The 17,864-nt window shown below is 38.2% G+C and overlaps 1 protein-coding gene across 9 annotated transcripts in view; it reads right to left on the bottom strand.

Moving 5' to 3' along the window:
- The window catches only part of Cdk12 (cyclin dependent kinase 12), a 78,985-nt gene that overhangs the window by 59,795 nt on the left and 1,326 nt on the right, over positions 1–17,864 (bottom strand). For 8 of the 9 annotated variants that reach the window (XM_057776753.1, XM_057776752.1, XM_057776756.1 and 5 more), the window contains exons 2-4: positions 11,303–12,181; positions 2,893–3,069; positions 1,065–1,204 (exon numbers count right to left, since the gene is read on the bottom strand). In XM_057776753.1, coding sequence (XP_057632736.1) covers positions 1,065–1,204; positions 2,893–3,069; positions 11,303–12,181 — 1,196 coding nt within the window. The remainder of the gene's footprint in view (positions 1–1,064; positions 1,205–2,892; positions 3,070–11,302; positions 12,182–17,864) is intronic. The other variant, XM_057776750.1, reaches the window with a different exon arrangement.

Raw genomic sequence — 17,864 nt, 5'->3', positions numbered from 1 at the left:
TAGACTAAGCTGTCTCCAACTTAAATTTCTACCTCTGCTTCCCCAGCGATATCACATGGTAGAAGAAAACAGACTCCTTGCTGTGTACCGTGACACAAATATAACCAAAGCCAGAAACAGACACATGTATGTGTACTCGCTAAATACGGCTCAGTGGTTAGGAACACTGGCTGCTCTTCCAAAGGACCCAAGTTCAGTTCCCAGCACCCACATGGCAGCTCACAATTGTCTGTAGTTCCAGTTCCAGGGGATATGGCACCTTCACACTACTGGACATAAAAGTTAAATCAGTTATATAAATAAATAAATAAATAAAATACGTTCCCCACAAAATAACAAACAAGAATTTCCAGAAAGCAACAGTGTATAATATACAACAAAGAAGGCTGTGATTACAGCTTTTTTGATAGACTGCTTGTGTAAGTCCTAAATTCAAATTCTAGGACTAAAACAGAATATAAAACAAAAAACAAAACCTATCAAAAAGTCAAATCAATATTCAGAATAGACAACAAATGTAGAAAATTTAAAATTTTAGCTTGTAATGCTGAAAATCAAATCCAGAACCTCACAAATGTATGCAAACCATCTACCACTGAACTAGCTCAAAAGGAAAATTTTAATAATAAACTACCATATCAGTCAGCTCTCAGTATTTTGTATGTCATTCATGGACAAATTACTATAAACTAAAAACATTTCCAGCTGGAAGGAGATAGTGTCTGAACTGGACATGTTCAAAAATCCTTGAATGATAATAATGTTTATTCATAATTTGCTTTTATTGGTAACAAATAGTCTATAGATAATTTAATTATACAGGAAAATGGGCAGAGGTTACATGCAAATATTAGGTTATTTTATGTAAAGGACTTAGTACAGGGAGGTCCTAGAGTAAATAGAAACTAAGAATTGACAAAACTATTTTTTGGAACATTTTAATCTACTTAATAATTAAGAGAACAAATTAAAATCTAAAACTTATTTTACTAAATTTATTTAAAGTATTAGTAATTATTAAATTATTATGCTTCTGACATCAAGAATTTTAAGGAAATACTTACCTGTGTCTTTGTCCTTGGCTTTATATACTTGGCCATACGTTCCTTCTCCAATAATCCCAATAATGTCAAATTTATCCACACATCGCTTCCCCCAATCACTTTCTGTTTGTCTTCTTTCTCCATAACGAGGACAACAAATTCTAAAAAGAAAACCAATAAAAACTGTTACCTTGCCATTTAAATGACTGTCTTTTTACACATTTGTTTTGTTTTCAAGACAGTGTTTCTCTGTGTAGCTTTGGAACCTGTCCTGGCATTCATTTTGTAGACCAGGCTGGCCTCAAACTCACCAAGATCCATCAATCTCTATCTCCCAAGTGCTAGGATTAAAGGTGTGTGCTACCATTGTCCAGTTTTATTTATAAAATTTTTGTTGAAATGGCAGAAAATAAATAATAAACTGTCAGTGTTTATAATGGATTCTGACTTCAAAATGATACAAGTTGGTAGTGCAGCAGAATGTGTGAGTTTTCACCAAGTACATGGATTGCTTTTCAAAAGAAATGTGGTTTGGTGTTTGTATTTTTTTCGCTTGAGACAAGATCTCACTAAGTAGCTAGGTCTCTGGCTGTCCTGGAACTCACACTATAGAGCACACTGACCTTAAAATCAAGAGATCAGTCTGCCTCTACTTCCCAAGTGCTGGGATTAAAGGCATGCAATCTCTGTGAGCTCCAGGCCAGCCAGAAAAACATAGTAAGATCCTGTCTCAACAACAACAAAAATGTTAGCTATGTATTATGCTTGGTGGTTTGAATCAGAATGGCTGTCATAGGCTCATATATTTGAATATTTAGTCATCAAGTGGTGAAATTCTTTGATAGGATTAGAAAGATTAGCAGGTGTGGCCTTATTGAAAGAAGTGTGTATTGGAGGTGGTTTTTGAGGTGTCTAAAGCCGAAGCCAGACCCATTGTTATTCCCACTACCTGCCTATGTAGTTCTCAGGATGGTGCTTTTTTTTTTCCCCCCCAGGATGGTGCTTGCATGCAACCGTGGTAATGACTAAATGCCTTAAATTGTAAGAAAGCCCTCAATTGAATGGTTTATTTTACAAGAGTTGCCTCGGCCATAGTGTCTCTTCACAGTGAGAAAACAGTAACTAAGATCTGTAGGAATAGAAAAGCATCCTAGCAAAGACTGTTTCCAATGAAAATGAAATAAAAGATGTATTTTTTAACTCCCACTTCTATGAGTTGTAAAAGATATAAATTTTAGATAAAAAACAGAAGAGAATACTCTTCAATTAGAAAGAGATCCCTAGCCAGGCCATGGTGGCACATGCCTTTAGTCTCAGCACTCGGGAGACAGAGGCAGGTGAGTTATCTCTGTGAGTTCGAGGCCAGCTTGGTCTTGAGTTCCAGGACAGGTTCCAAAGCTACACAGAGAAACCCTGTCTCAAAAACAAACTAAAAAGAAGAAAAATCCCTAAAGTGCTGGTGAGATGGATAACTAAGCAGTTAAAAGTCATGGACATGGGTTCAATTCCCGGCACCTACATGATGACTTACAACTAACTGTAACTGCAGTCCCAGAAGACCTAGCACCCTCTTTGGGACTCTCTGTATTTAAGAGAGTATTTAAGGCACAGAACTACATAAAGAAAAAATACCCATACACATAAAATAAAAAAGTCATATGCTGGGCAGTGGTGGCACACGTCTTTAATCCCAGCACTCGGAATGCAAAGGCAGGAAGATTTCTGTCAGATCGAGGCCAGTCTGCTCTACAGAGAGTTCCAGGGCAGGCACCATAGCAACAGAAAAACCCTGTCTCAAAAAAACTTAAACTTTAAACTTAAACTTTATCAGTTTAACTGATAAACTTACTTTGGTCTCTTTTTATACGGTTGTTGAGGAGGCGTAATCACCTTTGGCTCTGGAGAATCTGGGGGAGATGGATCACCACCTGGCAGCTCAGGAGGAAGAGGCAAATCGGTGAGTAGGTGGCGAGTTCTCTGCTCCTTCTCTTTCTTTGCGGGCTTTGATGGAACCATTTCTTTTGGACTAAGTAGAGATGAGAGGATAAAAAGATTACTGGGGCCGGGCAGTGGTGGTGCACGCCTTTAATCCCAGCACTTGGGAGGCAGAGGCAGGTGGATCTCTGTGAGTTCAAGGCCAGCATTGTCTACAGAGTTAGTTCCAGGACAGGCTCCAAAGCCACAGAGAAACCCTGTCTCGAAAAACCAAAAAAAGATTACTCAGAGACTATTCAAATAAGCTTTAAAAGAATACTATGATGCACAACTATTAAAAAGATTAAAGATTTTACTTATGGAATTATGGCTAAGAGCCAAAATAGGCTCTTTAGGAGGACTGCAGCTCAATTCCCAGCACAGATCTGACAGCTCACAACTATAAATAATTCCAGTTGCAAGGAATACCATGCCTTCCTTTGATTTCTGTCGGAACCAGACATACACATGGTATGCATACATTAATGTAACTAAAACTTTCATAGCCATAACAATAAATCTAAAAAAATACTAAAAAGTTAGAACTTATTGAAGTATATTAGTTAATTAACTGATTAATATAACCAATTTATTAAAGAGCAAGATTAAGTGTTTTCATTTTACCAAATAGTAAAGTAAAATCTCTTGAAGTAAGCATTGTGAATACGCCTATTTCTTCATGTGTGAAAATAGTGGGGGAATGTTCTTAATATGTTAATATTTTAGGTATACTTTAATTACAATTTTTTTTTAATTTGTTTTGGTTTTGTTTTGATTTTTGGTTTTTTTGAGACAAGGTTTCTCTGTGTAACAGTCCTAGCTGTCCTGGAACTCACTTTGTAGACTAGGTTGGCTTTGAACTCACTTAATATTTATTTTTATATGTACAGTCTATACACTACATGCATGCAATGATTGCAGAGGTCAGAAGAGGGCACCAGATACCTTGGGACTGTTGTTACAGATGAAATGTAAACTGTCATGAAGGTATTGAAATCAGGTCCTCTAGAGGAACAGGTAGTGCTCTAAACCACTGAGCCATTTCTCTGGATCAAAGTGATATAATTCTTGCCTAGCAGGTGCCAGACCCTGAGTTAAATACCCAGTATATCTGGTGAGGAAGGGGAAGGAAGGATCTAAACTTGGTGAGGTTCAGGCAGAAGGATCAGAAATTAAAAGAGGCTAGCTTCAATTACACTGCCAAGTTGTTTTTTGCTGTTTTTTTCTTTTTGGCTTTTCAAGACAGGGTGAACCTGAATAACCACCCTGGCTGTCCTGAAACTCTCTCCAGTAGGCAAGACTAGCCTTTAACTCAGAGGTCCACCTGAGTCTGCCTCCCGAGTGCTGGGATTAAAGGTATGCCACCACTGCCCAGTTTACACAGCAAGCATTAAGGCCAGTGACTATATGTAATACTGTTTCAATATTTAAAACAATAATAAATTATTCAATGATACTTTTTATTGTAATGAAATAAAATGTGCAATCCAAGTTCTAAAACGTCACAACGTATGATTGCAGCTCATATAATTCATGAAACTTACTCTTTAACAAAAGTTAACTTTCTCTAACAAAGATTTAAATGAAAAAGGCCAACAATTTATCACTTGATGACTAAAGACTTAAAAAGAATTTAGGGGCCAGGCAGTGGTGGCGCATACCTTTAATCCCAGCACTCGGGAGGCAGAGGCAGGTGGATCTTTGTGAGTTCGAGACCAGCCTGGTCTATAAGAGCTAGTTCCAGGACAGGCTCCAAAGCTACAGAGAAACCTTATCTCGAAGAAGGAAAAAAAAAAAAAAAAACAAAAACCTCTCAAACTAAAAAGGCAAAAAAAAAAAAAAAAAAAATTCAAGCAGCAAAATTATTCTTTTTTTTCCTTGCATGGATGTCTTTGGGACAGCAAAATTATTTTAAGATCATTACAGGATCATATAGCTAGCAAATTAGAGTAGTCAGTAGGAATAAGATAAAGTCAGCTTTCTAAAAATTAGAAATTGTAATCTTTTTGGGCTTTTGTTTTTTGTTTGTTTATTTATTTATTTATTTTTGAGGCAAGATCTCACTAGTATTTCTGGCTGGCCTTGAACTCCCAGCAATCCTCTTATCTTAGCCTCCTGTGTACTGCGATTATAGATATTTGTTATAAAGCCTGGTAAATACAAATTTTAAAAATAGTTTTATTTTAAAATTGTGTATATGCATGCACGTGTGTGTGCTGTTACTGTTATGCCCAAATCTGCGGGGTCCCCACAAAAGCCAACTGACCACGCTACTTGCGTGTCTCACCATAGAACTGAGAGACCCGCGTGTCTCCCCAGAGAGAACCACTCTCTGCAGAAGGGCCCAAGAACGTCTCCCCAGGCATGACGACTGTGATCTTTTCGCGCATCCGCAGATCGTTTTCAGGCACTATGGATTCTGGGTCCGCTCACAAAAACTCATGACACAGACATGAGAGGCATGTTTCATGAACACAGAAAACTTAACAACATGAAACAAAAACTCATAGGCCGGTTGAAGGCTGTAGGTGGTAGTCCTAGTAGGCTTTGGGGGATCCCAAACGGCACCCAAATGTTATGTCCAAATCCGTGGGGTCCTCACAAAAGCCAACAAAGGAGACCGAGTCCCATATGTAAAAGCAAAGAGCCTTTACTTTAATCAAGTTTGCAAACTCAGTCTCTCTGCACGTCCAACGTATTGGAATAACAGAGAGCACCGAGCTAAATTAGAATCGGGTTTTTATAGTAGAAAAGGTGAGGGTTAGGGGTTTCTGAGGTTCAAGACCCCCTGGTTGGCTGACATTTGTCTAGGGGTGTCCTGGTGAGGTGTGCTGGCAGGTGATCCTATATACATTTCCTTTGAATGGTCTGCTCTTGAGTGGGGGTCGGGTAATCTCAGTTTGTGGTGTTTTCTGGCTACCAGGTATTGCTTCGTGGTAAACTACTGAGACTCAGGCCTCTTATTTAAATCTATGGATGGCCAGAGTACCAGGTGATAATGGTTGGAAGTAAAGAACTTCCTTTGGGTGACCTGCCCAGACTTAACATTATCGTGGCTGGCCCCCCACATTTACCACATGCCTTTCATTCCAGCATTCAAGTGGCAGTGGCAAGCTAATCTCTGAGTTTAAGGCCAGCCAAGCCTCTGTAGTGGAGTTCCAGGGCGTGTGTAAAGGGACCCTGTTTCCAAAAAACAAAACAAACAAACAAAAACACAAAAACAAACCCCCAAGAACATAATTTTAAGAGGTAATGCTTCTTGGGGCTGGAGAGATGGCTCAGAGGTTAAGAGAACTGACTGCTGTTCCGGAGGTCCTGAGTTCAATTCCCAGCAACCACATGGTGGCTCACAGCCACCTGTAATGAGATCTGGTGCCTAGAACACTATATACATAATAAATAAATTAAAAAAAAAAAACTTTAAAAAAAAAAAAGAGGTAATGCTTCTTACTAGTTTTTATCATCTTAATCCCCTATAAATGAGTAATTAAGGAATCTACTTAGTTTGTACCACATAAACCACAACTGGGAAGTCAATAAAGTATAATCACGAACGCTTCCTATTTAAATACTCCTAGTAAAGATGAGCATTCATAAGAATCTACAGTCAGATTTTCCTAGCATAAAAGTTTATTAGCAAAAGATGAGAAAAGAATATAAGCTTTCAAAATTTTTGTAATTTTTAAATATATAAAGGAAAATTATAATTCTACAAAAAAACACTGTCAAAATATTCTTTATAGTCTCAATTTTTCAGGATTTTAAGAGATTTTCCTAGTTCTGTTCACTTAAGAAAACAAGAAAACTCAAAATATCTGAAATGTCTAGGACTATCACTAAGTCTATGTTTGACTTTTTTTTTCTCAAAGATTTATTTAATGGCTTCAAATATAGTTTATTACCATTGAAAAATGTGCATCCTGCTAGCCTGTTAACACATGCCTTTAATCCTAATACACAAAGAGGCAGATGCAGGAGGAGCTCTATCAATTTAAGGCCAGCCTGGTCTACAAAGAGAGTTCTAGGACAGGCAGGGCTACAAAGAGAGACAGTCTTTTTAGAAAAAAAAAAAGAAAAAAGACATTCTACAAGAATGGTCCGAAGGTAGTGAGTTATCTCAATTGATTGTTCACAGTCAGTTACAGGTTGAACTCCTGTTCTACACTTTCCCCCTTTCTCACTACTGCATTTGACTAGTCTAAAAAAAAAAAAAAAAAAAAAAAAGAAGATGATTCTAGTTTAAGGAAGTTTATAAGGATGAGTCTTTAATAAGACATGTACTATCAGTTCAGACTACACCAATCTGAAGGGGTCAAAATCTTGCTTCAGTAAATTTCAATATACTAAAAACCTAGAAAAAAAAATGAAGATCCATAAAATTCCAAATTTAACAAACACTACAGCTTTTACTATAAGGCACTAAATGTGCAAAGTATGGATAGAGAACCTGACATAAAGAGATGTTATATGCCAAAATAGTTCCTAGGAAATACTGGAAATACTGATGTACACACTCTGTCTGTATGTATAGTTTGTGGTTTCTCATTCACTTTTTGTTTTTGTTTTTTGTTTTTTCAAGACAGGGTTTCTCTGTAGCTTTGGTGCCTGTCCTGGAACTCACTCCTGTAGACCAGGCTGGCCTTGAACTCACAGAGATCTGTCTCCCTAATGCTTGCGTCACCACCGCCTGGCTCATTCACCATTTTTTTAAAGGTTCAACTGTGACGATTAGGTTGCTGTAATTCTTGTATATAAGAAAGAGCTGACCTGGTCAGACAGTGGTGGCACACACTTTAATCCCAGCTCTCAGGAGGCAAAGGGGGGGGGGGACATCTCTGTGAGTTCAAGGCCAGCTTGCTCCGTAAAACTAGTTCCAGGATAGTTGGGCAACACAGAGAAACCCAATCTTACAATGCACATACAAATATGCAGGCAAAACATTTATAATTCAAATTTAAAAAAAAAAAAATTTAAGACAGGATTTTAATAGACCTGGCTGTCCTGGGATTCACTATGTAGACCAAACTAGATCTGCCTACTTCTGCTTCCCAAGTATTAGTATTAATGGCTCACCCGCAGCTAGATTAAATATATTTATAAATTAAAACAAAACAAAAACAAGGTGAGTGACTCCTGAGGAACAAGACTGACTTTAGGCCTCTGTTTGCACACCTCCACTTCCACATACTCATGCACCCACACACAGAATCATACTTAAATTACTGATGTCAAACTACTGATATCAGAAAAAGTTGGGGGGCTGGAGAGATGGCTCAGTGGTTAAGAGCATCGCCTGCTCTTCCAAAGGTCCTGAGTTCAATTCCCAGCAACCACATGGTGGCTCACAACCATCTGTAATGAAGTCTGGTGCCCTCTTCTGGCCTTCAGGCATACACACAGAAAGAAAATTGTATACATAATAAATAAATAAATATTTAAAAAAAAAAAAAAAAAAAAAAAAAAAAGAAAAAGTTGGAAAATAGGTTTGCAATTTAAAATAAATGGCACTCATTTTTCTATTTACAATGAGGTCTACAACAGTAAATGTAACTCATCCCCTAGAAAATAAGAGGGTAAGATCTCAACAGAAAAACCAGTAAGACTATAGACTTCTATATGGCTAAAGCATATCTGTTTGGAGGTCTTCTTCAGCTAGTATGGCCAATAGATTGAAAAAAAAAAAAACAACTTTCATAATGTCATTTATAAGATTAACACTTTGGGGGCTGAAGAAATGGCTCAGCGGTTAAGAGCACTGCCTGCTCTTCCAAAGGTCCTGAGTTCAATTCCCAGCAACCACATGGTGGCTCACAACCATCTGTAATGAGGTCTGGTGCCCTCTTCTGGCCTGCAGGCACACACAGTGACAGAATATTATATACATAATAAATAAATTAATAAATTAATAAAAAAAAGATTAACACTTTGGGGCTGGAGAGATGGCTCAGCAGTTAAGGCCACTGACTCTTCCAGAGGACCCGGTTCAATTCCTAGCACCCTCATAGAAGCTCCCAACTGTCTGTAACCCAGCAGTTCCAGAGAATCTGATACTTTCACACCAATTGACATAAAGTAAAAAAAAAAAAAAAAAAAGATGCATGCTTCATAATCATTTCAGTAATCAACACTCAAAATACTAATAAAAATTTAAGATCATCCCATTGTAAGTTATAGTCTAATTATCAAAGATTCTACATACTGCTCTTTTTTTAACTCTAGGATAAGTGATCTTTATAAATTATATCATCCACCAGAGGTGGTAGTGTATGCCTTTAATCCCAGCACTCAGTAGGCAGAGGCAAGAGGATCTCTGTGAGTTAAAGGCCAGCCTGGTCAAGTTCCAGGACAGTCAAGGCCATTACACAGAGAAAACCCTCTCTGAAGGAATAAACAAACAAGCAAAAAGTATCACTCTAAAAATTCTTTATAGATATTAAAATTAAAATATTACAAAAAGAAAACAGGGGTATTGAGATAGCTGGGTGGGTGTAAAGATGTATGTTTGTCATGAAACCCTGCTGACCTGAGCTCCATTTGGAACCTATGTAAGGAACAAAGGTAAGAACCAACTCCACAAAGTGGCCCTTTGATTTCCACATGTATAACATGGTACATACACGCCGGGCGGTGGTGGCGCACGCCTTTAATCCCAGCACTCGGGAGGTAGAGGCAGGTGAATCTCTGTGAGTTCGAGACCAGCCTGGTCTACAAGAGCTAGTTCCAGGACAGGCTCCAAAACCACAGAGAAACCCTGTCTCGAAAAACCAAAAAAAAAAAAAAAAAAAAAAAAAAAAAAACAAACAAACATGGTACATACACACACACACACACACAAGCACACAATAAACTTTTTTTAAAATTTATTTATTATGTATACAGTGTTCTGTCTGCATGTATGCCTGCAGGCCAGAAGAGGGCACCAGATCTCATTACAGATGGTTGTGAGCCTCCATGTGGTTGCTGGGAATGGAACTCAGGACCTCTGGAAGAAGAGCCAGTGCTCTTAACCACTGAGCCATCTCTCCAGCCCCATAATAAACTTTTAAAATAAAAGATATGGCGGAGAAATATGGTTATGTAAGACATGAGGTATCAGGGTGCCTTCTGTACTCTGATGCACACATATGTACACACACACAAATTTAAAAAAAAAAGTACACTTAGACCTTGAAAAATGGCTCATGGGTTTAAGAGTGATTATTGCTCTTCCAGAGGAACTGGTTTGGTTCTTAGTACTCACATGACAGCTCACCAATACTTATAACTACAGTCCTAAGAGATCCAATAACTTCTGGCCTACATTGTCCTACATTCATGTGGTGTACATAAATTCATACAGACTCACACACATGCATATAAACAAACAAAAAATACTCAAATTGAGTAAAAGTGGGGCTGGAAAGATATAATTTAGAGTAATTAACTACTACTCTTCCAGAGACCTGAGTGCAGTTCCCTGCACCCTTATGGTAGCTTGGAACCATCCATACTCTTATTCCAAAAGTTCCATCATCATCTTCTGACCACACAGTCACAGTACACATACATATGTATAGACAAAATAGTCATACAAGCACACACACACATAAAATCTAATTTTTGTCAGGCATAGTGATACATATCTATAATTCCAGCATTCAGGAGATTGAAGCAGGACTGCTGTGAGCTTAAGGTTACCTGAGACTACACAGTGAGGACAACAGCACCCTACCCCTGCCCAACCCCAAAAGCTATCCATCAAGATAATTCGGCAGGTAAAAGCACTTGCCACCAAGCCTGAGGCTGGATACACAGGACAAAAAAGAACTGACTCCCACCAAATTTTCCTCAGGTCTCCACACTGAGACACATTATACACACTTGAAAATAAACAATGTAATTTTTTTTTGTTTTTTTTTAAAATGAAAAGAAAAAAACCACAAAGTTTTAATTCTCTAGTCTAAAGCAAAACAAAATGGATTGTTTTCCACTAAAAAATAAAAAAGCAATTCCTAACAATAAAAGCATCCTGAAGGGGCTGGAGAGATGGCTCAGCGGTTAAGAGCACTGTCTGCTCTTCCAGAAGTCCTGCTCACAGCCATCTATAATAAGATCTGGTGCCCTCTTCTGGCCTGCAGGCACACATGGAAGGAATGTTGTACACATAATAAATAAATAAATCTTTAAAAAAAAAAAAAAAAAAGCATCCTGAAAAGATATGCAGTCTAATAGTTTCAAAAAATTTAAAAAGCAAATACAGTATTGATCAAGAAAACTGACTTCTTCCATTCTATTATGGAACTTACCTATCCATATCATCATCTCCAGGTAACAAGGGAGGGAGGGGCAGAGGAGGCAATGTTGAAGTTTTCAGATGTGGAATAGCAGCTGTTACAGATACTTGAGTCTTCACAGAAACCTGTACAGGGGGCTGAGAATTTGTCTGAGAGCACAGAGTAGATGTCCTTGGGCGAGGAGAAGAGGGCAAAGTTGAAGCACTAGAAACAGGAGCTTGACTAGATGGTGGTTGGGGAGGAGGCAGAGGTGGCTGCATTGGAATAGCTGGTAGTGGAGGCAAAGGTGGCAAAGGGGGTGCCTGAGGTGGAGGGGTAGTAGATGGTAAAGGGGGTGGAGAAGTAATTGTGGGGAGAGGTGGAAGGGCCTCCTTTTCTGACGTCTCTGTCTCCTTAGAAGTAACAATCACCTCCTTCAGTGCTACAGGTTTAGTGTCTTTTACTCCCTGAGCTTTCAAATCCTTAAGAACAGGATGCTTCTGCAGGTTCTCATCCAACTTAACTTTACCTACATCTAAACAATTTTTTACCTCTGTGTTTGAATGTGCTACATTTATCAGTTCAGTATCTGGGATAGATTTTTCTGACTTTATACCTCTGGGTAACTTTTTAGACTCTAACACTGACTCCTTAACCTCAACTTTATCTTTTTTAGTCAGAGTGATGGGTGAACCCTTGGAATCTTTTCCATCCATTTTTGCTGCTGCTGCAGCAGCTGCTCTTTCCTTCTTTTTCCTACTGAGTTCAGCTCCCAGGCTGGAATTCAATGGAAGCCTGACAGGTGAGATACTGGAATGACGGCTGTGTGACCCGGATCTCTTCTTTTTACTATGAGAAGAAGAGTGTCTTGAATATGCAGGACTTCTGCTTCTGGACTTCATGGATTTCCTACTGAAAAAAGAAAAAAGGCAGTTTGAAATAGACAATAAACAGAGATAAAAGAAGACAATAGGTCAGCAAAACAGGGTCTACATCTGTAAATTGGATCCCATTCTGAGTTATCAATTTTAAAAGAAGATTAAAGCCAGGCATGGTGGCACAGTCCTTTAATCCTAGCACTTGAAAGGCAGAGGCATAAGAACATCTGAGTTCAAAGACAAGCTTACCATCTCAAAAAAAAAAAAAAAAAAATCAGGGGAAAAATGGGGTTAGGAGAGACTGACTCAGTGATTAAGAACACTGGAAGTTCCAGAGGTCTGGGGTTCTAATCCCAAAGCCCACATGGTATTTAATTAACTGTTACTCTAGTTCCAGGTGATTCAACTCCCTTTATTGTCTCCCAGATCACTGCAAGTACATGGTACACAGACATACAGTCAAACAATCCATACATATAAAATAATTATAAACCAAGTTGGGCATTGGGGTACATGCCTTTACCCCCAGCACTTGGGACAGACAGGCTGGTGGATCTGTGAGTTCAAAGCCATCTTAGTCTACAGAGTGAATTCCAGGACAGCCATAGTTACATACTGAGACCCCCATCTCAGAAAACATACACAGATACACACAGAGAAAGAGGTTCAAAGTTGGCACTACAGAAAAGGATTGGCCGGGTGGTGGTGCACACCTTTATTCTCAGCACTTCAGAAGCAGAGGCAGGCATATATATGCAAGTTCGAGACCAGCCTGATCTACGGAGTGAATTCCAGGACAGCTAGAGGTACACAAAGAAACCCTCTCTTGAAAAGTAAAAAAAAAAAAAAAAAAAAAAGTCAGTGGTTAAACGCATTTCCCAACACCTACTTGGTAGCTCAAATCATCCAACAGTCACTTCTTATTTCCTTGAACACAAGGCATGCACATGGAACACATACATACATGCATGCAAACACACATAAAATTTTAAAGATTTAAAAAAGAAAAAAATCAAAGTCATCCTCTGTTATACAGCAAACTCAAAACCAGCCTGGGCTACTTGAGACTATTATCTAAAAACAAAAAAGGAAATTTAAAGATTCTAAATCATGCATGAATATACATTTGAATTAAGTAAAACTAAAAATTAATTTGGCTAGGACTTGGCTCCTATTTGTAATCTCATCTTGGGAGGCAGAAGCAGGAGGATCTAAGTTCAAAGCAAGCCTAGTCTACAAGAGCTAATTCTAGGACAGACAAGGCTAACAAAGAAACCCTGTCTTGAAAATAGGAAAAATAAATTTAAAAAAATTAAAAAATGAAAGCATCAAAATTGCCCACTATGTAGTCATAGTCACAAAGCTTACTTTAAGAATTTTTTTTATAAATCTTTGCCTTTATTTATGTAAGAGCACCATGTTTGTGTCCACTGTCCACAGAGTTCAGAGAAGAGCATCAGAATCTCTGGGACTGGATTCAGAGATGTTTGTGAGTCACTGTATGGGTGCTGGGAATCTTCCTCCTGAAGAACAACCAGTGCTCCTAACCACTGATCTAACACTTCAGCCCAACTTCTAACCCTTTAACTAGGGTACTACTTACAGCCTCAGCTTATTACAAAGTTGTGTCCTCATCTCCAGAGTGCTCATATTAAAGGTCTTACTTAGTTCCTTTAACACAAAAATGATTTCCAATCAACTTTTTAAGACACATAAAACAAGAAATTACTACATGTACAAATAAACTTACTTGTTTGTTTTGTTTTTGAAATGGGATCATTCTATGTAGCCCTGGCTAGCCTGAAATTTGATATGTAGACCAGGCTGGCTTCAAACTCTGCCCAGCTACAGTCAATATTCTTAACTGCTAAGCCATTTTTCCAGTCAAAAAAAAAAAAAAAAAATTATGAAGAATGACTGTAAAATAAAATCTGGAAATCTACAGAACAGATTATTTTAAGTGTCATTAATTACGTTTTTACGTTGTCCTGCTCAAGATTCAGTGTGAAGAAAACCAATCCAGCCAGGCGATGGTGGCGCACGCCTTTAATCCCAGCACTCGGGAGGCAGAGGCAGGTGGATCTCTGTGAGTTCGAGACCAGCCTGGTCTACAAGAGCTAGTTCCAGGACAGGCTCCAAAGCCAGAGAAACCCTGTCTCGAAAAAAAAATAAAAAATCCTCATTAAGAAAACCAATCCAAACTACTAAAATTGACTAAAGCGAAGCATGAAGCCTTTAGTCCAGCACTTGGGAAGAAGAGGTAGGCAGGCATTTGAGACAGCCTGGTCTACATGAATTTCCAGCCAACCAGGGCTGTATAATGAGACCCTGTGCCAAATAAATAAATAAGAGGTGTCAAGCCTGGGTGTTATAGCAAACACCTTTAGTGACACACTATAATGTCTATAGAGAATCACAGACAGGTGAAATCTCTGAGTTCTAGGCCAGCCTGGTCTACATAGTGAGCACTTGTTTAACATGCAAAAATCCCTGAGTTCATTCCCAAGCACTGACCCACAACCAAAATGGTGTTTTTCCCCAGTCTATTTTTCCCAAATGAAGAATCTATCACAGAGTGCCAGGACAGCCAAAGCTACACAGAGAAACCCTCTCTTGAAAAAATAGAAAATTAAATATAGGGCCTTAACCATTCTATGTAAACTGAATTATATCATCAGCCCTCTTTTTGGAGGGAAAGGAGCCTTTTCAATTCTTATGTCAGCATGATAGCACAAGCATTTAATAGCACTATGGAGGCAAGAGACAGGTGGATCTCTGAGTTCTAGGCCAGTCTGGTCTATATAAAAAATTGTAAGTTGGCCATAGCTACATAAGACCTATCTCAAAAATAAAGAAATTTGGTGGGGCAGTGGTGGCACATGCCTTTAATCCCAGCACTAGAGAAGCGGAGTCAGATTTATCTCTGAGTCTGATTTTGAGGCCAGTCTGGTCTACAGAGTGAGTTCCAGGACAGCCAGAGCTACACAGAGTAACTCTATTGCGAAAAGAAAAAATAAAGAAATAAAGGAAGCTGGGGAGGAAGGAAAGAAAGAAATAGATTTTTATTATTATTGTGTATGTATATGATCTATGGATGTTGGAGGATAACTCTGAAGTCAGTTCTCTCCTTCCACCTTAGATGAGGTTCTAAGGCTCAAACTCAGGTAGAGAGCCATCTTGTCAGCCCATTGTTTGGTCTTTTTGAGATAAGGTTTCAAACAACAGTCCAGGCTGGCCTTGAAATCAAAATTCTCTTGCTACAGTTTCTCAAAACACTGAACTTATGGATGTGTGCCAGTCTGCTCAGGTTCCACACTCTATAATTTTTTTTTGCTACTTACTGTTGGGAATTGCAATAAATAAAATTATATAATGGATGAATATAAATAATGCTCTGTACAACACAACAAAAAGTGCATGTTTCCAATATTTTATGTTTATATTTGCATACCCCACCAGCATACTGTCTCCACACACTACTAGGTTTATACCTGCCATCACTACATTCATTTCAACTAAGGAACACAACTTTCTCAGTTCACTTAAGAGAACATGTTATCTGCACATATCTAAGAATCTAAAAAGAATGATTTCAAAACAAAAACTCTCACCCAAAATTCTCTTTTAACCCTTTAAATTTCTGAACTCAAGAGTAAAAAATTTTTCAAGTAACCTTAATGTTAATACTCTAAAGAAAACAAATATTCTGCCTAATTTTATAGATAATCTCTGTAATCCCAACAGTCAAGAGGTTAAGGTAGGATTGCTGGAAATTTCAGGCCAGTTTCAGACCAGCATAAGATACACAGCAAATTTCAGGCCATTCTAGGTTACAGAATGAAACTCTGTATAAAAAACACAAAATTCTTAGATTCCCTTTTATAACTATGCAATATTACAAATGGTACATTTATCACTTACGTATTCCAATAGATATAAATCATACCTCTCTAAAAAATTATGAACTCTAAGAAATGGTTTGCATGGTAAATGTTTATAAAAGTATGCTGTTTGCTACAATTTTGAGATGAACCTAAACAAAAGATGAAATAATGAAGATAAACAGACGTGACAAAATGTTAATTGCAGAATTTAGGTGTTAGATATCTGCAAGTTTATCATAATTCTTTCAACCTATGTTTGATTTTTTTTCTAATACCAGAATGAGAAAATACTAAGAAAATTTAAGCACTGTAGGTAGGCAAATACACTTTAGTTGTAATTACCTTTAAGACAGTGAAATATACTCTGACTTACAAAGCATATGCATGAATTAATCTTTACCTGTGGTTTTCACCCATAAAATGTACATTCTAGGCACAAGATACAGTAACATGCTTCATATTTATTAATCTTCACAACAGCCTTGAAACAAGTACTCCTATTTTTCACATATAGAAACTCAGGTATGGACAAATTAATCATTTGCCAAAGGTTACAAAGAAATATTAAGATTCCACTCAGATAAAACTAAAGCTCCTGCCGGAAAGTGGTGGCACATGCCTTTAATTCCAGCACTCAGGAGGCAGAGGCAGGTGGATCTCTGTGAATTCCAGGCCAGCCTGGTCTATAGAGTGAGTTCCAGGACAGCCAGGACTGTTACAGAGAAACCCTGTCTCGAAAAACCAAAAACACTAACGCTCCTATTGTTTTTGTGGAAAGAGATGGGTTCAGACATGAAACAAGAACACAATTTTCCATAGGCAATTTCAAATTAACACATCTTTCTTACAAAAATATCAAGCTAAAGACAATTATTACCATATATTTCAAGGAAAACTTTAAAAATTGCTAGTGTTGGGCTAGAGAGATAGCTCAGTGGTCTTAGAGCACCGGGGTTCAAATCCCAGCACCCACATGGCAGCTCACAACTGTCTGTAACTCCAGAAACAGGAGACTCCACACCCTCTTCTGGCCTCTGAGGATACCATAAAAGCATGTACACATACATGGATGGAAATAAAACGCTCATATATGTAATAAAAAAGACAAAAATCTTTAAAAAAAAAAGTACTAGTGTTAAAATAAGTCAACAGTGGTGCTAGAAAAAAATTCAAACTCTTTGGAATCACTTTCTGCTAGGCTGTATGTCAAAAAGAAAACACCCAGCCGGGCGGTGGTGGCGCACGCCTTTAATCCCAGCACTTGGGAGGCAGAGGCAGGCGGATCTCTGTGAGTTCGAGACCCACCTGGTCTACAAGAGCTAGTTCCAGGACAGGCTCCAAAACCACAGAGAAACCCTGTCTCGAAAAACCAAAAAAAGAAAACACCCTCATTAGCTCAATTTTTACTAAAGTTACAAGATAGGGGTATTCAGTAAGATATATATAACTAATTAGATCTGGTAACCCAGAAGACAAAATTGGTAGGATAATAGGCAAACGGACTCAAAATAGTAGAAATGTAAATTCATGGGGCTGGAGAGATGGCTCAGCTTAAGGTTAAGAGCACTGGCTGTTCTACCAGAGGACCTAGGTTCAATTCCCAGCACCTACATGGCAGCTCACAACTGTCTCTAACTCAAGTTCCAGGGAATCTGACACCCTCACACCAATGCACATAAAATTAAATAAATTGTTTAATGAAAATTTGTAATTTCTCGTTTTTCTTCTTAATTTCAATAGAGTTTAAGCACTGGTATCAATATGACTTACAAAGTTAAGACAAAGCAACAAGTGGTTCTAAATAAGTTTGGAGATCATGCACTCCCTAGGCAA

This window comes from Chionomys nivalis, chromosome 7, assembly GCF_950005125.1.
Source record: "Chionomys nivalis chromosome 7, mChiNiv1.1, whole genome shotgun sequence".
NCBI lineage: Eukaryota > Metazoa > Chordata > Mammalia > Rodentia > Cricetidae > Chionomys > Chionomys nivalis.
Note: the sequence above shows the minus strand (reverse complement) of the source record. Positions and strands in the feature narration are given on the sequence as shown.